General features: G+C 45.7%; 3 protein-coding genes across 4 annotated transcripts; all 3 read right to left on the bottom strand.

Annotated features, from left to right (window-relative positions):
- Nucleotides 1-466: 466 nt before the first annotated feature.
- Nucleotides 467-15,211, bottom strand: ccdc141 (coiled-coil domain containing 141). Of its 2 annotated transcripts, XM_084545187.1 has the most exons (20): nt 14,082-15,211; nt 13,772-13,894; nt 12,330-12,632; nt 11,988-12,131; nt 10,440-10,577; nt 10,246-10,368; nt 9,694-9,879; nt 9,109-9,255; nt 8,871-9,020; nt 7,459-7,599; nt 7,196-7,384; nt 6,939-7,122; nt 6,573-6,685; nt 6,374-6,499; nt 6,155-6,267; nt 5,930-6,068; nt 5,246-5,532; nt 4,397-4,620; nt 3,253-4,312; nt 467-1,585 (listed from the first exon to the last, which is right to left on the bottom strand). In XM_084545187.1, the coding sequence occupies exons 1-20, from the start codon at nt 14,184-14,186 to the stop codon at nt 1,348-1,350; spliced, it is 4,233 nt and encodes a 1,410-aa protein (XP_084401313.1). In that variant the 5' UTR covers nt 14,187-15,211; the 3' UTR covers nt 467-1,347. The 2 variants fall into 2 exon arrangements, with proteins under 2 accessions (XP_084401313.1, XP_084401312.1); XM_084545186.1 differs by having other exon boundaries at nt 3,253-4,620.
- Nucleotides 14,531-16,724, bottom strand: LOC311488730 (uncharacterized protein; the record flags this gene model as incomplete). Its single annotated transcript, XM_084545581.1, has 2 exons — nt 16,603-16,724; nt 14,531-16,417 (listed from the first exon to the last, which is right to left on the bottom strand). Exons 1-2 carry the CDS (start codon nt 16,696-16,698, stop codon nt 14,531-14,533), a joined length of 1,983 nt encoding a protein of 660 aa, XP_084401707.1. The 5' UTR covers nt 16,699-16,724.
- A 78-nt stretch (nt 16,725-16,802) lies between these two features.
- On the bottom strand, nt 16,803-21,364 carry LOC311488729 (coiled-coil domain-containing protein 141-like; the record flags this gene model as incomplete). Its single annotated transcript, XM_084545580.1, has 5 exons — nt 16,803-17,039; nt 17,337-17,430; nt 17,920-18,153; nt 19,655-19,777; nt 21,203-21,364. The coding sequence occupies 5 exons, from the start codon at nt 21,362-21,364 to the stop codon at nt 16,879-16,881; spliced, it is 774 nt and encodes a 257-aa protein (XP_084401706.1). The 3' UTR covers nt 16,803-16,878.
- Between the last annotated feature and the right edge of the window lie 318 nt (nt 21,365-21,682).

Here is a 21,682-nt window from a genome sequence, read left to right as displayed (position 1 = left end):
TTGGCTGTTCCGTAGCTCTATCTTGTTATCTGATTGGCTGGTGAGTGACAGGCTCCTCTGAACAGGAAGCCGCTGGATTCCGACCTGTTCCGCTGTTTTAAAGCAGCGACGCAACTTAATGGAAGCTGATGATTCTTTATAATAATAACCTGTCAGAGCTTCTTACCTGTGCGTTGGCTAGCATTAGCATTAGCATTAGCTCGTGCAGCTAGCGCCATTAGCTGACAGTTGGTTTAAGGTTTAAACCTGAAGGTTTTCACGAATCAAAACAAAGATGGCGGCTCAGAAACCGGAAGTTTTAATAAACGGAAGTGGTCCGAGGTTTTTATTTTATTACGCTGTTAACTTTATTTCTTATATGGTTGTATCAGTGTTTTTATTTTATAAAAGGTTGAAACATAAAAGTGGATTAGATGAATAATCATGTTTATATCAGGAGAGGGAGGAGTCTACCTGGAGGTCACATGACTGGTCTGGTACCGACCTGACACTCACCTGGACTCAGCTGATGTGATGAAGCAGTGATGGTCAGACTGACCAGGAAGTGAATGATGAACCTTCAGACGTCACAGATACAGCAGCAGCTTTACCTCCAGTTAATTCATTCACTCTTTATTTTCACTTTGATATTTATACATTTATAAAACGTCTGACACCATCAGGGCTCAGATCTGAACCAGCACCTATTCATCTAAATCACAGGTGTCAAACATACGGCCCGGGTGCCAAAACCGGCCCAGCAAAGGGTCCAGTCTGGCCCATGGGATGAACACACATTGAACACATTAACTACCATTTTCAAAGTAACTTCTATTCTTAGGGTTCAAACAGTTGTAGTCAGAGCTGTGGCCATGACACACAACGTACCTGTACTTCTTTGTATTTAAACAAAGGGAAACATTTGGAGTTGTCATTCTTTACAGGTTAATACTCTGTTGTGTTAGCGGTCCGGCCCCTGGAGACCAGACTGGACTCTACGTGGCCCCTGATCTAAATGAATGTTGAGCTCATGTTGGAAACCTACGGCCTAAATACAACCAAACATCCCAGAATATGAAAGCAGCTGACTCTGAATCAAGTCTGGACAAATAAAAGTTCAACTTTTAATGAACATAAATAAATGTTTTTATTTTAAATGCAGTGACAGACCCATTAAAACATGACCAGAGATCTAAATGTTCACTGAACCAACGACTGTGAGATGATTCTGACGAAGCTGTGGAAGAAATGATGAACACACACGGTGCCTTTATTCAGAGCAGGAGGTGGACGTCCAGACCGCTGGGATCAAACAACAACCACAAAGACTTGGTTGAGTTGTGACGCTGACGTGTCAGCTGGAGGTGATCAGAGGATGAGCAGGTAGAGCAGCCACAGCAGGACACACAGAGAGCCAAAGCAGGTCAGCCAGTCCTCTGTGATGACGTCAAACACTTCCACCAGCAGCCACCCGTCACCAGCCGCCCGCTCTGGGTCCTGACGGGGACCGGGTCGGCCTCCCCTTAACCTGCCGTCTGAGTCCGACGCCTCGGGGTCAAACAGGAAGTGCTTCCCGTCCTCCTGGGGCAGCTCTCCATCTTTAGACCTGGAGCGACCATGACGACAGAGTCAGCACAGAGGAGAAGCTGCTGGACAACATGGGCTCCCTGACACCACTAATGTTTGTATGGTCCCTGAACGCATCACCAGATAATCAGACACAAAGAGGACACCTCACCACGCTCCAGGAGTTACTCAGAGACGACACCGTCATCTTTAATCTGCTCCCGACCGTCAGCCAATCAGCTCACTGCTAAGCAACTTAGCATTTGTTAGTATCTGCTAGCTAAGGTTAACAGAAGCGTGATCTTTCCTTAGTGGATAATTTGTTTTAAGCATGTAGCGGTTAGCAGGGAGCTAACGTCTGCAGCTAAGCTAACGATTTATTGATCTCTTACAGGGTGATCAGCTGATTGGTCATCTGTCAGGACCAGACCCCGTGTAGAGGCAGCATGGAGCAAACAGCTGCATCATCATCATCATCATCATCATCATCATCTCTAACGTGCTGTTAGCTTGTTTATAGCCGCCATGTTGTCTGAACTCTCATCCTCCTTCACTCTGAATCAGAACTGAGTCGCCATCGATGCAGGAACAAAGAAATAAAAAATAAAAACACTGGACAGACGCGGCCTTCAGGTGAGTCGTCATGGTTACGACATCAGAAGTCACGTACACAAAACGTTCAGCATTCACCGTCAGCTGTAAGTCGCTGTAACTCCGCTGCTAGAGGCCACCGAGGCTAAAAGTTAGCATGCTAATGAGCAGCTAACTGGGAATATCAACATTTCCTCAGACATATTCTAAAATAAAACTCTACATGACACATGACAACAGATTAACATCAGACTTGACCCTTTGTTTACCTTCTGATTGGTCGTCTGTCCACCAATCAGAGAGCTCCTTCTCTTTTTCAAGTCCATCCTACGTTACTGTTGTGGGCTTAGTCAAACACTGCGGGGACACGAGAGGAGCTAACGTTAGCAACCATGCTAACAGAGGCAGAAATGACCAGTTCAGTTTCTCACTTCGTTTCCTCGACTGTACGTTAAATCGATTTAATCTTTGTCTACAGGTTGACAACAACCCCTGTGTTGCTATGGTTTGATTAACCTAGCAACAGTAACATAGGAAGGACCTGAAAAAGGGCGGGAGCTGTCTCATTGGCTGTCAGCAGACCAATCAGAAGGGTGGCGGCGTTCATACAAACACAGTAAACACATAGAAGTGGAAGCAAAGAATCATGGGCTGAGGTGACGGGTCAGACCAGTAACATCAACCAGAGCATCAGGACCAACCGGCGGGACGCCTGACACCATGTCAACAAACAGCTGGGACTCCAACACAGACCAGAAAGACGGGACGGGACGCGACCCATGGACCGGCTGATTTCTTTGTTCTGGTTTCAGGAAGTCGACCTTTGCTTCCTTCATCTCACTGACTGGACAGAGCTGAATATAATCAGCTGATCAAACGTCCTGCAGCGCTAGCGTTAGCGTTAGCTTTCCCTCCATCAGTGATTTTACGTTTGAACGAACGAGATCGAGGCTGGAGTTCAGTCCATGTGTTAGTGGGAGGAGTCATGGTCTGACAGTCCTAATCTGGACAGTGGATTACTGGCAGGTGTAAATGGAGTGTAATGGTGAGCTGTGCAGTTAATCCTAATCTCATGAAGCTTGTGAGTTGTTGTGGAGTCGGTTGTACGCTACCCACCAGGTGAGTCTGGGCTCTGGGTGTCCCATCACCTCCAGCTCTAGAGTCACTGGAGAGCCCTCCATGACGGTAGCTCTAGACAGGGGCCGGGTGAAGCAGGGGCGGCCAGGCTTAGAGGCTTTTCCCTGGGGAAGAGACTCTGCCTGAGCCTGAGGAGGAGGAGGAGGAGGAGGAGGAGGAGGAGCAGCGAGGGGAGGCCCTTGGATCTGAGGAGTGAGCTTGATCTCCTCACAGATTGACACGGGCTGACAAATATCAGGATCTTGGTGTGGAGTTAGTAGATGAGGTGGAGACGAGGGCGGGTTGACATGCGGGTTAGCCTGCTGAGCTAAAGCTTGGGTCTGAGCCTCAGGAGGAGGAGGAGGAGGAGGAGGAGGAGGAGGAGGAGCAGGGCTGCTGGGAGTCATGCCAGGGTCATGCACACACTGCTGGGTGGAGGTGGAGGAGTCATGGATGGAGTAGACGGTCTGGTGGCTGCATGGTCTGATGGGAGGAACGCAGGCGTGGACCCTGACATGATCTGTGTTCTCCTGAGAGGAGAACCTTAGAGGAGCTCTGTCTGAGGTGGTGGACTGACAGGAAACGGTTTGTTGAGTCACAGCAGTGGTTGTAGAAAGACTTTGGGGCGTGGAGGCTGAGGACTCCTCCTTGCTGCTGTGGGACGAGGGAATATTCTGGTCAAGGCCACACCTGGAGTCCAGGTAAGTCTTGTTATCTTGAGGGACTTTTGTAGAGGGTTTGAGGAGGCCTGTGTCTTGTGGACGGGTCTCGTCTTTATAGGGGACAGCATCTATGAGAGCGGGGCTTTGAGGAGAACTGTCTTTGGGGACTGGACCAGTCATTGGCCAAGCTTCACTGTGGGATGAGGGACTTTGTTGGGTCGATGAGTTGGTGCAGTGACGGTCTGTAGTGGGGCGCTGGAGGTGAATGGTCTGCTGGGGGACTGTACTGGTGCTGGTTTGAGACTTGGTTTCCTTCCTAGTTTGGGAGGGATGAATGTCCTGATGGAGGCTGATGTTAAGATCTGGTGGAGGAGTGTTGCAGTTATGGAGATGAGGACCTGGATCATGAGAGGACAGAGGACAATAACTCTGACTGAGTTCTGCTATCTGGGACGTTGGACAACGCTGCGGTAAGGTCTCACTTTTAGAAGCAGTATTTTGGGGGATTTGTAAAGAGCTCCTTCCTTTAAAGACATGTTTATGTTTGTTTCCCTCGTGGACTGTGTTGGACCCAGATGAGCTAGGTTCAAGGCTAGCAGTCTGGGGGCAGTTGACTGTGCTCGTCTCTCTGAAGGTCAAGGTGAGGAGACTTGGACCAGGAACCATCAGAGGACCCTGGACAAAGGAACTGGACTCTGACCGGATCCTGTAACACACAACAGGAACAGAATCATGAATATTAAGTCTGGGCAGTGGATTTGTTGACTACACTTCAGAGACAACCCCCTTCAGAGTGAGGATACTGTCCCCCTTCAGAGTGAGGATACTGTCCCCCTTCAGAGTGCGGATACTGTCCCCCTCCAGAGTGAGGATACTGTCCCCCTCCAGAGTGAGGATGCTGTCCCCCTCCAGAGTGAGGATACTGTCCCCCTCCAGAGTCTGGGCTTCCACCCAGAACGTTTAGTTCCAGGAACATTTTTCAAGGCTGGAAGGTTTCCTGTTTTCCTCTAACGTCCAAAGTTTTGTCAGTAGTCATTAATCAACTGATGAATGAAAAAGGGACACATAGACCGTCCCACGTGTTTTAGGATGAACCAGAACCTCAACAGTTCCAGACCTTATTGACTTGTATCAGCATGGAACCTCACTAACTTGTCTCTGGAGGCTGTTGTGACCTGGAGGTACGAGTGTGATGTTGACTAGATATAAATGTTTATGGTATTTAGAGGATTTCAAGCTTAGAACAACAGGGACTAATGTGGACCAGTATCTTTTGTCCTGTTTTTCTTGATCTACAAAGACACTGAAGACAGAACCTTCGTAATACAGACCTGGTGGGAGGAGCCAGATACACCTCCATCTGGCTGGACTGTCTTTGTTGTTGGACTGCACCAGTCCCACTTTGTTCTGACTGGACGTGACACTGGTGGCTGTGGGAACTGAAACAGTAGCCGTCCTCATCTGATTGGACCATGTTGGACTCTGGGGTTTCTGCCAGCGGCGGCAGAGAAATGTCATCTGGTGATGCACACTCGTATTCGTCGTTGGACAGACAGTCCTCCATCAGGTCCTCTTGTTGCTGGAGCTCCGCCTCCGATAGACCACCTGCTGATGGATCCTGGGAACAGGATCAGGGTCTCAGGGTTAGACGTAGACGTACAGTTGAACATCATCGGCTTAGAAAGAACGGAAGGAAATTAAATGGTGGTTGCATTTTTAAAAATATGTGAAAGAGGATCTGAAAAGGATCCACGAGAACTCCAAATGTCAAATTATCTCTTCTCTTCTAACTGAATAAAATAAAACGCTGTGTCGCTAAGGGTCCCTGTCTTTCCAGAATAAAAGTTTATGTAGCTTCGGAATTTCTGTCTTTTCTAACTAAGAGTCTGTGGTCAGTTTGTGGCCTGGTAGCAGCATGTGAAGTAAAGGAGGATCTAAAACGGGTCCCTGAGGAACTCCACATGTGAAATTGCCTCCTCTCGTTGAACCTTCCTCATCTCTTTCATCTCCTTCACCTGAAACTCTCTCTGGATGTCAGAGAACGATGGACCAATCACAGGTGCAGGGGGTGTGGCCTGATGATCAATGGCGACAGGTTGAACGTGGCTGTGGACGCCACCGTTAACCTCCCCCGGGGAGCAGGAGGAGGTGAACCTGAAGTAGGAGGAGCTGGCGTTAGCTTAAACTGAAAAGCCAGAGGTCATGTGACGAAAAGGGTTCACCCTCTGGGGAACACCAACCTGCTCTGTAACGGAGGCTTCCTATTGGCTGCAGTCGGCCTCTTGTCACGAACCTCCTTCCCATGATGCTCGGCGGTTAGTTCGGGGGTGTGGCCTGTCTCCTTCAGCTCATACTGGAAGAACAGGAGCTTCGTTATCTCAACAGTGTTTTTATCACAACTTTAAAAAGTCATAAAAACTGATTTTATTTAAACTATAAATGTTTGTTACTATTTTTACCATGTCAGACACTTCCTGTGAACTTCGGTTATCCTTCTCCTCCTCCTCCTCCTTCTCCTCCTCCTTCTCCTTCTCCTCCTCCTCCTTCATCTCATTCTCCTTGTCGTTCTCTTTCAGACTCTCCAGCTAGAAACACCAGCATCTCGTTAGTGTTCATATACGTCAGTGTTAACTCTGTGGAGTGGACTGAATGTGACACCTTGAGTTTTGCCTCCAGCTCCATGAGTCCGTCGCTCAGCTCCCTGATGGACGCCACCATCTCTGAGTGTTTGACGATTGTCTTCTCCACGAGGCGCCGCCCTTCCTCCGGCCCTGAAACATTTAAACCAACACGACAGAAAATCAGTTTATAAAACATTTACTTTGAAGGCCGAGAATAAAGGACGTAGATAAACTTAGAATTATAAATATATAGTGATTATTCTAATTTAACATCATCACTCCTGTAAAATTAAGTCCTGCTTTTTCAGAATAAAAGTATACGTTTCCAGGGATCCTTGTCCTTTCAGAATAAGAGCCTACGTTTTCATTGATCCCTGTCCTTTCAGAATAAGAGCCTGGTTACCATGCAGCCTGGCGGCCAGCTCTCTGATCTGACTGATCCTCTCTTCCTGCTCAGGAACCGTCGGCCAGACGAACTTCTCAAACTGTCGGTAGAGGACAGAGACGGCGTCGCTGCTGCGACACTCGGAGGAAAACTTCCCGACTCTGGCGATGGTGGCGGCGGCGTCATCACACCAGAGCTGGTACTGGACGCAGAGCGACAGGAAGTTTGATTACAGTCTGGTCTGGTTTGACACTTAACATGCGGCGGCGTCTCACCTCGTCCACGGCTCGCTGCAGCCGGCGGGTCATGTCCAGAGTCCGTCTGTGGTCCTCGACGCTTCGCTCCAACTCTCCCATCTGTCTCTGCAGCTCGTTGACGGCGTCCTCCATCTCCCGGGCAACGCCTCCGTCCCTGACCTCTGACCCCAGCCGGGCCGTCACACTCTGCACACGCGCCCTAAGCGCCTGAGGATCACGCGTGGTATTCATCACATGTTAGAGTTAACGACAATAATCTGATCGTGTCTCTGGGGACGAACCTGCAGCTTCTCCTCCAACATGTCCACCTGCTGCAGCTGGTTCCTGACGGCCTTCGTGTTCCTGCTGCGCTCGTTTCTCTTCAGGAAGTTAAACTTCAGGTTGTTGAAACGTTTCTTCAGCTCCTTGAAGGAGTCTCGAAGCTGAAAGAGATTCATCGACACAGAGTTGACAGAAAGACTCGAGGACATGACGGAGGACGGAGAAGCTCCACAGATTAACGGTTATCAATAAAACATTAAAACCTTTAAAAGACTTCAAAACAAACGGCCTCAGCAACCGCCTCAAGTTTGGTTCTGACCTCCATGTTCCTCTATGGGGGTCTTTTCAGAATAAAAGTCCAGGTCTTTATTGGTTGTGGCCTTTCCAGAATAAAAGCATGCGCTGTAAAGGGTTGCTGTCTTTTTTAAACAAAAGTCTATGTTGTTAGGGATAGGACTTTTTCAAAGTAAAAGTCCACATTATTCAGGATTACCGTCCTTTCAGAATAAAAGTCGACCTCGTTTCTACACATATTTGTCTCTGGTGGCGCTAGAGGAGGAAGAGGTTCATCCTCTGGGGACCAGGTCGACAGAAACTGTCTGATAATCTCTTACGATGCGTCTCTTCAGGTTCAGCTCGTCCTGGTTTGATGAGATTATTTTTAGAGGCGTTTAAATGCAGCGGGACATTTCAGTCTCTGGTGTCAGATGTCTGATCTGTCAGCGAAAGACAGCTGAGGACGAGTTGGACACATGATCACGTTAAGATCAGAGGATTAGTCTGCGTTGTTGAGGGGGGGAAACCCAGGTTGAGCAACAAGATGGAGGAATAAAATAAAAAGGCTCGATGGACGATAAACTACCAGGACGTCCCATGAACCACCTTAAAATAAAAGACACAACAACATGAAGCTCTGCAGACAATAAATGAATGAACCTGATCATCTGGTCAATTAAATGTTACATGTGTTGTTAAGGACTGATGCCTCTTCATCCTACTGATTCCACTACAGGAGGCAACGTACACACAGTTCAACCTTTGGACATTTTATTTATCCTGGACATCATCACGTTCTACCATTGTGTAACCAGTCACCAAGGCATGCTACATATCACTGCTAAGCTAACTTTCACCACTAGATGGCTGTATTGTGTTTATTATCTGTAGTACCACCATTAGACCACTAGATGGAGGTAAAGGACCATATATGGATCAGATTCTATCAGTCCAGTCACCATGTGGTTGATAGCTGATGTAGAATCATGTGGATAGACTCTAAAGGACAGAAGATAATAAAACTATCAGTTATATTTGTTGTCAGTTGTTTTTAGTTTTGATGAAACATTGAGACAGAAGAAAGAAGTCAGTGTCATGTTTGTCGTGTGGAAGGTGTTTAAAGGCGTTTAAAGGCGTTTAAAGTCTTTGGTGTCACCTGGTTGATGTCGTCGTGCAGCCGGCGGGTTAGTCGATCTCTGCAGAGTTTCTCTTCGCGTCGCGCTGCTTCGTTCAGCCACGTCAGACGCAGAGAGTCCAGAGACAGAAGACGAACCTCCAGCTGCTCTGTCCGGAAACGTGTCCAGCTCTGCCAGAGCACATATGACCAGCATTAGCATTAGCATTAGGACCTGACAGATAAACACTGAACTCTACAAGGGTTCTGGTGTTCCTACAGTCTGGGTGACGGCCATGCAGATGTCCGTCTTCAGCGCTGCAGCGGTTTCAAACAGGTTCTGGATCTGTCGGCTCAGCTCGGCCTCACTGGACCCAGATAAACCAGTTAACAGGCTGGAGGGCTCTGACTGGAGCAGCGCCTCCAACTGGACACAGAACACATCATTTATTCACATGTTGACTTGTTTATTTATTTATGGGCCCATGTATAAAGTCAGGAGGCTCATGGATCCAAGGGAACACGAGGTTCCTCAAGGTTCCGTCTTAGGCCCATGATTACTGACACCAGAACATTTATATTTTATTAGGAGATGACCCTCATTCATTCATTCATTCATTCATTCATTCTGCTTTCAGGATGCTTTCATTTCCTTATGTAATTTGAGTCAGTGTTAATATAAAATCAGTAACCTGTTGATTCTAAGTTCAGGTCTTTACATGTTCTGTTTTCTCTTTTTATATTTCTCATGTATAAATTAGTTCTGATGACACTAAAGGAAGAGTTAACCCTAACCATCAGGATTCATCCTCAGTGCTTTGTTCCACTGGTTTTCTTGTTCTCCTGGTGGTTTTGTTTCACTCACTCGTTTGGTCGCCAGGTGGAAGCTGCTCGTCAGATCCAGGATTGATTCGCTCTCCTGGATCTTGTGCTTCACTCTCTGCTGCAACTTCAGCAGCTCTGACAGGTCCTCCTCCACCTCCGGCCTGTCCTGGACTCCTCTCAGACTCTCCCAGCTCCTCATCGTGTGCTCCACCTCAGCATCCAGTTGCTGGAGACAACATTCAAAGTTTAGTTTACATATTCAGATTTAAAAAGATGAAACTGCTCTAAAACATCTCCCAGCTGTCTCAGTCTTTATTCATTCTGCCTCCACCAGATGGAGGCAAAGGACCATGTATGAAATACTGAGACACAGAGAACGGTGTGAGTTCAGTCCTCAGGACGTATTCACCAAACGATGGTCAGAAAGAAATCTGTGCACAACAAAACTTGTTTTAATGTGAACAGATTCAGTAACATGAAGACGTGATGAACAGTCCTCAACTATCAACAGAACAAACAGACGCCTCCTGATTAGCGGTCCCAGCGGTCTAGGACCACCTCCTGATAAAACCCTGGAGCTCTCAGGACTCACAGTGAAATGAGGTCTGGCCTGACTGAAGCGCTCCACCAGTCTGGAGGTCTGCAGGTCTGAACCCAGGTCCGTCAGCGTACACGAGTCCAGCAGCTCCGACACACACTTCAGGTCCTGTCTGGTCTAGAAACAAACCGTCACTAACAGGAAACCTGATGAGATGCTCTGACTCTGAGGAGGCGTCAGCTTCATACCTTCTGCAGCTTCTCCTGGTGTTTCCTGAAGCTCTGGATCTGGATCTGACGCTGACGCCACAGATCCTCCACTTCCTGTTTGGTGATGTCGAGTCGCTGCAGCGTCTGATGAACCACCGACATGACCGGTCCAGATCCCTGAGACACGAGACACTCTGTCTTTATCTCATCTAATCTCATTTAGTCTTGTTTCACGTTCATCAAACTGAATTCAGTCTCAGTTTATATCAGCTCGTCTCAGGTCGTATAATCTCATTTCATCTAATCCGATGATGTCACATCATGTCGTATAATCTCATTTCATCTAATCCGATGATGTCAGATCGTGTCGTATAATCTCATTTCATCTAATCCGATGATGTCATATCGTGTCGTATAATCTCATTTCATCTAATCCGATGATGTCATATCGTGTCGTATAATCTCATTTCATCTAGTCCGATGATGTCATATCGTGTCGTATAATCTCATTTCATCTAAATCTGATGATGTCATATCGTGTCGTATAATCTCATTTCATCTAGTCCGATGATGTCACATCATGTCGTATAATCTCATTTCATCTAATCCGATGATGTCATATCGTGTCGTATAATCTCATTTCATCTAATCCGATGATGTCATATCGTGTCGTATAATCTCATTTCATCTAGTCCGATGATGTCATATCGTGTCGTATAATCTCATTTCATCTAGTCCGATGATGTCATATCATGTCGTATAATCTCATTTCATCTAATCCGATGATGTCACATCATGTCGTATAATCTCATTTCATCTAAATCTGATGATGTCATATCATGTCGTATAATCTCATTTCATCTAATCCGATGATGTCATATCGTGTCGTATAATCTCATTTCATCTAAATCTGATGATGTCATATCGTGTCGTATAATCTCATTTCATCTAGTCCGATGATGTCATATCATGTCGTATAATCTCATTTCATCTAGTCCGATGATGTCATATCATGTCGTATAATCTCATTTCATCTAGTCCGATGATGTCATATCATGTCGTATAATCTCATTTCATCTAATCTGATGATGTCATATCATGTCGTATAATCTCATTTCATCTAGTCCGATGATGTCACATCATGTCGTATAATCTCATTTCATCTAATCCGATGTCACATCATGTCGTATAATCTCATTTCATCTAAATCTGATGATGTCATATCGTGTCGTATAATCTCATTTCATCTAATCCGATGATGTCACATCATGTCGTATAATCTCATTTCATCTAATCCGATGATGTCACATCATGTCGTATAATCTCATTTCATCTAATCCGATGATGTCACATCATGTCGTATAATCTCATTTCATCTAAATCTGATGATGTCATATCATGTCGAATAATCTCATTTCATCTAATCTGATGATCTCACATCATGTCGTATAATCTCATTTCATCTAATCTAGCCTTGTCCAGACTCTCAGGCTACCTGACGTCATGTCATTTGTTCTGTTCAATAATCTCTCATCTTCTAATCTAATCTCATGTCATGTGCTGTCGTCAACAACAGGAAGTGGTTACCACGGTAACAGCTTGGACACAGTGGTTTCCTAGTTCCTGAGCAGTGTGGAGTCTCTGCAGTGTTTCCTGCCAGCAGACGTCCTCCTCTTTCTTCTTCTGTGGTGACCTGTAGACCTCCCTCAGCTCCTCCAGCTCCTCCTCCACCTGTAGATCAGGAGACAGTCATCTTCATCCTCATCTTCATCTGTGACCCTGATTCATCTTAAATGAAGACTAGGCTTCATTAATCATCACTGTGACTTTAAACGCAGCGAGGAGTCAGATGAAACATGGATTTTATTTCAGTGACCGGATGGAGGTCGTCTCCACAGGCTGGTTAATAACTGTGTGGGTGGAGCTCACCTGCTGAGCTGCTCTCAGGAAGGTGACGTAGGGCTGCAGCAGCTGCAGGTTGGACTCAATCCTCCCGTTCAGACTCTGCAGCTCCTTCAGGACCAGATCCACTCGACCAGCTTGACTCAGACAACCAGACGGGTCGGCCGAAGGTGCAGCGGTCTGAGAGGAGCTGGTTCTGGTTCTGGTTCTGGTTCCTGAGCTGCCTCTCTTCAGCTGCTCTGTCAGAGCCTTCAGAGGAGACAGACCCACGGCTTCAGCTCTGAGCTGATCCAGGACCTGCTTCAGCTTCTCTGCATCGAGGCCGACAGCCTGAAGACGAACAGAGAAAAGAACCAGAACAGGTGTGTTACTGTCTCTACAGGTGTGTTACAGGTGTGTTCCTGTCTCTACAGGTGTGTTACAGGTGTGTTCCTGTCTCTACAGGTGTTTCTACAGGTGTGTTACTGTCTCTACAGGTGTGTTACAGGTGTGTTCCTGTCTCTACAGGTGTGTTACAGGTGTGTTACTGTCTCTACAGGTGTTTCTACAGGTGTGTTACTGTCTCTACAGGTGTGTTACAGGTGTGTTCCTGTCTCTACAGGTGTGTTACAGGTGTGTTCCTGTCTCTACAGGTGTGTTACAGGTGTGTTCCTGTCTCTACAGGTGTGTTACTGTCTCTACAGGTGTTTCTACAGGTGTGTTACTGTCTCTACAGGTGTTTCTACAGGTGTGTTACTGTCTCTACAGGTGTGTCACTGTCTCTACAGGTGTGTTCCTGTCTCTACAGGTGTGTTACTGTCTCTACAGGTGTTTCTACAGGTGTGTTACTGTCTCTACAGGTGTGTCACTGTCTCTACAGGTGTGTTACTGTCTCTACAGGTGTTTCTACAGGTGTGTTACTGTCTCTACAGGTGTGTCACTGTCTCTACAGGTGTGTTGGTGTCTCTACAGGTGTGTTACAGGTGTGTTGGTGTCTCTACAGGTGTGTTACTGTCTCTACAGGTGTGTTACAGGTGTTTCTACAGGTGTGTTACTGTCTCTACAGGTGTGTTACTGTCTCTACAGGTGTGTTACAGGTGTGTTGGTGTCTCTACAGGTGTGTTACAGGTGTGTTGGTGTCTCTACAGGTGTGTTACAGGTGCGTAGGTGTCTCTACAGGTGTGTTACAGGTATACTGGTGTCTCTACAGGTGTGTTACAGGTGTGTAGGTGTCTCTACAGGTGTGTTACAGGTATACTGGTGTCTCTACAGGTGTGTTGGTGTCTCTACAGGTGTGTTACAGGTATATTGGTGTCTCTACAGGTATGTTACAGGTATATTGGTGTCTCTACAGGTGTGTTACAGGTATATTGGTGTCTCTACAGGTGTGTTGGTGTCTCTACAGGTGTGTTACAGGTGTGTTGGTGTCTCTACAGGTGTGTTACAGGTATACTGGTGTCTCTACAGGTGTCCCTACAGGTGTGTTGTACCTCAGCTTGTGTGTGCAGTGTCAGGTTTGTGTTCAGAGCATCTTCAGCCTCAGAGAGTTGTCGTTTTGGTCCAGAGCTGAGAGACATCAACACACTGCTACTCTGCTGCAGCCAGGTACACACCTGCAACACATCATTATACTACATCAGTACTATTAATAGTACTACTAGTAGTAGTATTAGTTGTAGTATTATAATTATTACTGTGTTTTACTCCAGACTTGTTACCTGGAGAACATTCAGATCACCAGTTCATTGTCAACCCTCCATGTATCTACACTGAAAACCACAGAAGAAGAGTGAAGCTCACCTTGTCCATGAGGCGTTCAAATGATGACAGCTGCTGCTGCCTCTGATTGGTCAGGGCAGTGCTGTGGGTGGAGTCTTCTTCACTTGGCGAGTTCCTTCCCAGCATGCTCTGCACCGTCAGACTAGCAGAGGTAACCAGACGTCAGACTATAGCCTCATCAAGACAAACAGTGACTAAAAGAAACAGAAGCGGTTCAGACCTGGAGGTTGTTGGATCTGCTCTCTGCTCTTTGACCTGATCCTGTTTAACAGAGGTCACGTTAACTCTGAACCTAAACAACCGTTTATCTTTGACTTACAACAAAAACTCATTAAGTGACTGATCTGTTAATAACGTTACAGGTTAAACACACAGACGGTCAATAATTAGGCCAACACAGACTGATGTAAAACTAATCTGAGTGTAAACAGATTCAGGAGTGAACCAGAACGTTCAGACAGAGCCTCACTCTAATAAAGGTGTTTCAGTAACTGGACGAAGACCATTACCTCTGATCTGGATCCAGATCTAGATCCTGGCTGCACATCTGAACAGGACCTGGAACCAGAGTGAAGGTCGCTGATCTGCTCTGATCTGGATCTTGGGTGTTCCTCTGGTAAAGAATCAAGCAGCACTTCTTTGGGTTCTGATCTGGATTCAGAACACACAACTCTGGTCTCTTCTAAAATGGTTCCAGTCTGCAGGTCTGTATCCTCTGCTATGGAGTTCAGATCTAATCCAGATCCTGGTATGAAGCTCCTGGTCTCCTCTGATCTGGACTCTGATTGCAGGTCTGAGGTGGATCCAGGTCGGGGATTTATGGATCCAGTCTTCAGACTAGATTCAGACTTCAGATGCACTTCTGAACTGGATCTGGAATCATCCTGCAAATCCGATCTGGGTGTGAAAACGGACTGAAGGTATTTGGTCTTCTCTGATCTGGATCTAAGCAGTACCTCTTTGGTTTCTGATCTGGATCTGAGGTACTGAATCTGCAGCTCTATACTGTCCTCTGTTGAGCAGTTCTGGTTCAGATCTGTTCTGGATCCAGACTTAAAATGTCTGGTCTCCTCTAATCTGGATCCAGATAGCAGGTGTAATATGGATCCATCTTTCAGATCTCTGGCTTGCTCTAGTCCAGATGTAGGGTTCAGACCAGACTCCAGTCTGAATTTGGACTCCAAATTCTGATCTAATCCAGATCCTGACTGGAGTTCTTCAGTCTCTTCTGATCTGGATGCAGCTTGGAAGTCTGAAGTAAATTCAGACTGCAGGTTTCTGGACTCTTTTCTGGACTCTGGTAGCAGGTCTGAGCTGGATCCAGGTGGGAGGTCTATGTATCTAGTCTTCAGATCTGATCCAGACCCCAGGAGCACTTCTGAACTGGATGTGAAAACAGACTGAACGTCTTTGATCCTCTTGGATTCGGATCTAAGGTTCAGCTCTTTGGTTTCTGATCTGGACCTGAGCTGCAGCTCTACATTCTCCCCTGTTGTGGAGTTCTGATTCAGATCTGATCTGGATCCTGGTTTCAGATCTCTGATTTCCTCTAATCTAGATTTTGGGTTCAGATTAGACCTCAATTTGAATTTGGACTTTAAATTGAGATCTAATCCAGATCCTGGCTGCATATCCAATTTTGATCCCGACTGGAATCTGGATCCAGGCTGCAGGTCTCTGGATATTTTTATAGACTCTGGTGGCAGGTCTGATCTGGATTCAGGTGGGAGGTCCATGGTCCCCAATGGACTGAATCCAGAGTGCTGGTTTCTGGTTTTATTTGATCTGGATCCAGTTTTCATATCTAATCCAGATCCTGACTGGAGTACTTCAGACACTGATCTGGATTCAGGCTGCAGGTCTATATTCTCCTCTGCTGTTGAGTTCTGCTTCAGATCTGATCTGGATTCTGGCTTAGGGTTTTTAGTGGTCTCCTCTGATCTGATTCCAGATAGCAGGTCTGATCTGGATCCAGGTGGTAGGTCTTTAGATCCCAGATTCAGATCTCCAGTTTGCTCTAATCCAGATTTAGGGTCCAGCTCAGACTTAAGTCTGAATTTAGACTTAAAATTCAGATCTAATCCTGATCCTGACTGGAGCTGTTCAGTTTCTTCTGATCTGGATTTAGATGGGAGGTCCGTGGTCCCCCATGGTCTGAATCGAGACTGCTCACTCTTGTTCTTATTTGATCTGGATCCAGGTTTCAAATCTAATCCAGATCGTGACATGAGTTCTTCAGTTTCTTCTGGTCTGGATTCAGACTGCAGGTCTCTGGATTCATGTCCAGACTCTGGCTGTAGGTCTGATCCAGACCACTGGTTCTGGTCCAGGATCTTCTCGGTGGTGAGACTCCAGTCCTGTGGAGGAGATAATAATCATTAAATCTTTGTTTTAATTTACATCCTGATGTTTTGGAGTCTCAGTCAGAACTTGAATATTTAGACGCTGGACGGACCCAGATTAGACTGATGGAGTTGATCTGACTCAGACCTGTTTCATACATGGTTTAACTGATCCAGACTAACACTGAGGTTTATCTTACATCAGACTGGTTCTTATGGACCATGAAGTCACCCTCCACCCGTTGGAGCTGCAGCCTGACGCCCTGGTCAGCCCTCCGCCTCCGATCCTGCAGCATCTCCACCAGCTCCTCCAGCTTCAGAGCCGTCCCTCTGCTGCTCTGGGGACTCTGGGGACTCTGGGGACTCTGGGGAGGAGATGTAGTTTCAGCATCACACACTGAGCAGTGCTGCTCAAGCAGAAACTAAACAGCAGGAGACTGAAACCAAAACACATTAAACTCAATGTAAGGTTTGAATCAGCTGCTGCAACACTCCACCTCCTCCTCCACCTCCTGGTCTTCCTTCTCCTGCAGTACTCCTCCTCTCCTCTGGAGGGCCTCGGTCCACTGCAGCTGCTTCAGTTTCTGCAGCAGGACGCTGCTGCTGTTAAGAACCTGCAGGGATTTCCCCAGAACATCTGGAATGAAAATACAAACTCTGAAGGACATTCATCTCTGTCTGGGTTAGACCAGTTTAGAGCTCCACCTACTGGCACCCAGTCCAGACCAGTCCAGACCAGTTCAAACCACTCTGAACCAGACAGAACCAGTTTAAAATTCTTTTAAAGTATTTCAGACCAGTTCAAACCAGTTCACGATCAGTTTATCTCATCCTGGTTCCTTCAACAAATCAGCTTTTAATAGCATGACTGGTGTTTTTGTCCCATTAGAACCTAAATGTAAACGTTTGGTTCTATTTTTTATATTCCGTTCACCTCTTCTCATGGAGTCGTAGACAAGCTTCACCTCCGTCACTTTCTCAGCATCGTTGATCTGTAGATTCTCCACCTGCTGGATGCTGATGGAAAACTGCACAAACAAAGATGGAGGAGTTTAAAAACCTTACCACAGGAACCTGTTAGGGGCCCCAGGAATTAAACTTTAGTTGTTGTTTAGTTTTTCAGTGACAGCAGGAGGCCTCCCTCAGGGCCCCTGGACACTCTCAGGTATTAGTCTGCAGCAGGTGTTGTCATTAAATGGCAGCCAATCAGTCAACACGACTTCCTGCAGTGTGATACAGATCCAGTAAATACACAACACCGACCAGTCACTTCCACAGAGGACAAACACTTAATGTCCAGGAATGTTAGTCAGGAGGTCAGAGGTCAGAGGTCACAGCAGTATCCTATTCATGTCACATCACACTGAGCTACAGTGCTCCTCCTCCAGTTGGAGCGTCTGACTTCCTGTTAGCTCTTGATTCTGTTACTCCTTTGTTATTTGGTGGTAAAGACTAAACTCAGTGGCTCTGCCTCCAGTGTTCATCAGAGGAACTGCAGAGGAACCTTTTGTTTTTACCTCCAGCGCTCGGTGGTAAAAGTCTGAAGCCAGCGTCAGGACTTCCTGTCGTCTCTGCAGGAGTTGGACGAGCAGCGACCACCCCTCCCTCAGAGACTCCCCCATGGCTCTGGACACTTCCTCCTCTTCCTCCTCCTGTTTCCTGCTCCTCATCCTCTCCATCATCTCTCCATCCTTCCTCCTCCTCATCTGTCGTTTTTTCTCTACTGCAGAAAGAACTTCCCCCTCGTGTTTCTGGAATAACATTAAACAAAAATCAAGCTAACTGAGTAACAGCTAACTAAAGTCAGTGCTAACAGACTGACAGCTAACTAAAGTCAGTGCTAACTGAGTAACAGCTAACTAAAGTCAGTGCTAACTGAGTAACAGCTAACTAAATCAGTGCTAACAGACTAACAGCTAACTGAAGTCTGTGCTAACAAACTAACAGCTAACTGAAGTCAGTGCTAACAGAGTAACAGTTAACTGAAGTCAGTGCTAACAAACTAACAGCTAACTGAAGTCAGTGCTAACAGAGTAACAGTTAACTGAAGTCAGTGCTAACAAACTAACAGCTAACTGAAGTCAGTGCTAACAGACTAACAGCTAACTAAAGTCAGTGCTAACAGACTAACAGCTAACTGAAGTCAGTGCTAACAAACTAACAGCTAACTGAAGTCAGTGCTAACAGAGTAACAGTTAACTGAAGTCAGTGCTAACAGAGTAACAGCTAACTAAAGTCAGTGCTAACAGAGTGACAGCTAACTAAAGTCAGTGCTAACAGAGTGACAGCTAACTAAAGTCAGTGCTAACAAACTAACAGCTAACTGAAGTCAGTGCTAACAGAGTAACAGCTAACTAAAGTCAGTGCTAACAGACTAACAGCTAACTAAAGTCAGTGCTAACAGAGTAACAGCTAACTAAAGTCAGTGCTAACAAACTAACAGCTAACTGAAGTCAGTGCTAACAGACTAACAGCTAACTAAAGTCAGTGCTAACAGAGTAACAGCTAACTAAAGTCAGTGCTAACAGAGTAACAGCTAACTGAAGTCAGTGCTAACAGACTAACAGCTAACTAAAGTCAGTGCTAACAGAGTGACAGCTAACTAAAGTCAGTGCTAACAGAGTAACAGCTAACTAAAGTCAGTGCTAACAGAGTAACAGCTAACTGAAGTCAGTGCTAACAGAGTAACAGCTAACTAAAGTCAGTGCTAACAGAGTGACAGCTAACTAAAGTCAGTGCTAACAGACTGACAGCTAACTAAAGTCAGTGCTAACAAACTAACAGCTAACTGAAGTCAGTGCTAACAGAGTAACAGCTAACTGAAGTCAGTGCTAACAGAGTAACAGCTAACTGAAGTCAGTGCTAACAGAGTGACAGCTAACTGAAGTCAGTGCTAACAGAGTAACAGCTAACTAAAGTCAGTGCTAACAAACTAACAGCTAACTGAAGTCAGTGCTAACAGAGTAACAGCTAACTGAAGTCAGTGCTAACAGAGTAACAGCTAACTAAAGTCAGTGCTAACAGAGTAACAGCTAACTGAAGTCAGTGCTAACAGACTAACAGTTAACTGAAGTCAGTGCTAACAGAGTAACAGCTAACTAAAGTCAAAGCTAACAAACTAACAGCTAACACTGTTAATCAGACCAGACTTCATGTTTTCTCTTTGCTAACTCACAGGTTCATATTTCTTAGAAGACATATTTCATATCTGATATTAAACTGACAGATCAGGTTTCACTGAGTCCCTGTTACCATGAGCTTGTCCAGTAGCTCCCTCTGTTCCTGGATCAGCATCTGGTTTTCCTCCTGGTCCGATCCAATCTCACAGAGTCCTGGCTGGACCTGAACCAGCTGGAGGTGGACCAGAGACCCACTCTGAACACAAACACAAACAGAAACCATCACTAGCTGCCTCCAGAGGAACTCCTGAACGTCTGTTAGCTTCTAGAAGCCACCAAGGCTAACTGTTAGCAAGCTAATGAGTGGCTAACTAAATGTAAAGACATAATGAAAAGATGAGGCAGTTGGAAATATCAACATTTATATATTTATCATAAAATTAATAATATAAATTATTATAAATTAAAACTCTGTATGACATCAGTTAAAAGCCAAGAAGGAAGCTGAGTGTGTGTTTTAAAGTGTTCATGTGTGTTTACGTGTGTCTGATCACGTGTCAGGTCTTTTTTGGTCGACATGCCACAGATACGGTATCATCCTGAGGAATGCTACTGCTCGCGCTCAGTAAATAGTTGGAGCTATAACAGGAAGCAGCACATGGACACAACAGTGACGGATCGACCTCCAGGGATCGACCTCAGTTTAAAGTCAACGCTAACGGCCTGATAGCTAAACTCACAGTCTAATAATACCACAGCTGAAGCTAAAATTAAGCTAACAGGAAATATTTTACCAGCTGCTAACTGAAGCTGACGATGAAACAAGAATATACATTTCAATGCTGTTTGAAAGCAAAAAGAATATAAGCTAACTACAATAAATCTGACAAAGCACAGCATCACTGTAGTTTAAACTAAGAGACTGATAACAACAATTGTCTGTTAGCTCACTACAGTCAACGCTAACTAAAACCTAGCCTGTCAGAAGCTCACAATTAACAGTTTAACAGATGATTCAGATTCTACCAACTGTCTAGCAGCTAATCAGCTAATCTGAGCCTAGCAATGTGGCCAATAACGAAGCTAACTAACAAGCTAATGCACTAATAGCTAACTAAAGCCAAAGCTAATGGGATATTAGCTAACTAAAATCAATGCTATTGGATTACAGTTCACTAACAGCACTAACAGTTCACCGAAGAATAACAAGCTCAGACAGAAGCTAATTTTAAGCTATTAGTTTACAACTGAAATAAAAGTGATAGCAAATAAAGGTCAAAGCTAACAAACTATTATTTATGTCTGAAGTTAAAATGAACAGCTACCTAAATTTAAAATGGACAAAAAGCTAACAAGTCCTAGCTAACAGCAGACCAGATAACAGAAACATCTCACAGAAATGAAGCAAACAGTCTATTTTTAAACTCTTAATGAATTTAACTGAACTCAAAGGCGACAGTGTGTGAAAGCTAACTGTTACCATCATGCTAATGCTGCCAACAAAATACAAATATAACAGTTTAATCTGAAACTAAAGCTAACAGTCTCACAGCTCACACTACAGCATCACTGACATCAAAGCTGTCAGGACACAGGTGGACAGGGAGGACACAGGTGGACAGGGAGGACACAGGTGGACAGGGAGGACACAGGTGGACAGTGTTTTGGTTTGTGTTCATACCTTGAGGACCGAGATGACAACCTGTGACCGGCCGGCCTGGACAGCGATGGTACTGAGAGCGGTGGAAGACGGAGGAAGCTTGGTGGGTCCTCCTCGTCCTCCTCCAATGTCCTTTGAGACACGTGTCTCTGTGTCTTCCGTCTCTTCCGTCTCTCTGGTCATCTTGAAGAAATCTCAGATCCAGAATTCTGTCTTCTATCCTTCAGTCTGAGTTCTGTAGTTCTTTATCAACCCAACCAATCCTGAACCAGTTTCAGGTTCAGTGAGAACGCGTCCAGACCGCGTCCGGGTCCAGTCCGGGTCCAGTCCGGGTCACGACCAACAGCTGCTGAGAATCAAACCTGCAGACAAAGTAAACCAAGTTAAAATAAAGTTCTACATCAAGGTCTGCTCCAGTTTAATTAGATGAAACTAATGAACCACATCATGGCTAGCTAGCTAACAGTCCATTAGCTTTGACCTTAGTTAGCTCTAAGTCAG

The sequence above is a fragment of the Chelon labrosus genome (genome assembly GCF_963514085.1).
Source record: "Chelon labrosus genome assembly, chromosome: 5".
Lineage (NCBI taxonomy): Eukaryota > Metazoa > Chordata > Actinopteri > Mugiliformes > Mugilidae > Chelon > Chelon labrosus.
Note: the sequence above shows the minus strand (reverse complement) of the source record. Positions and strands in the feature narration are given on the sequence as shown.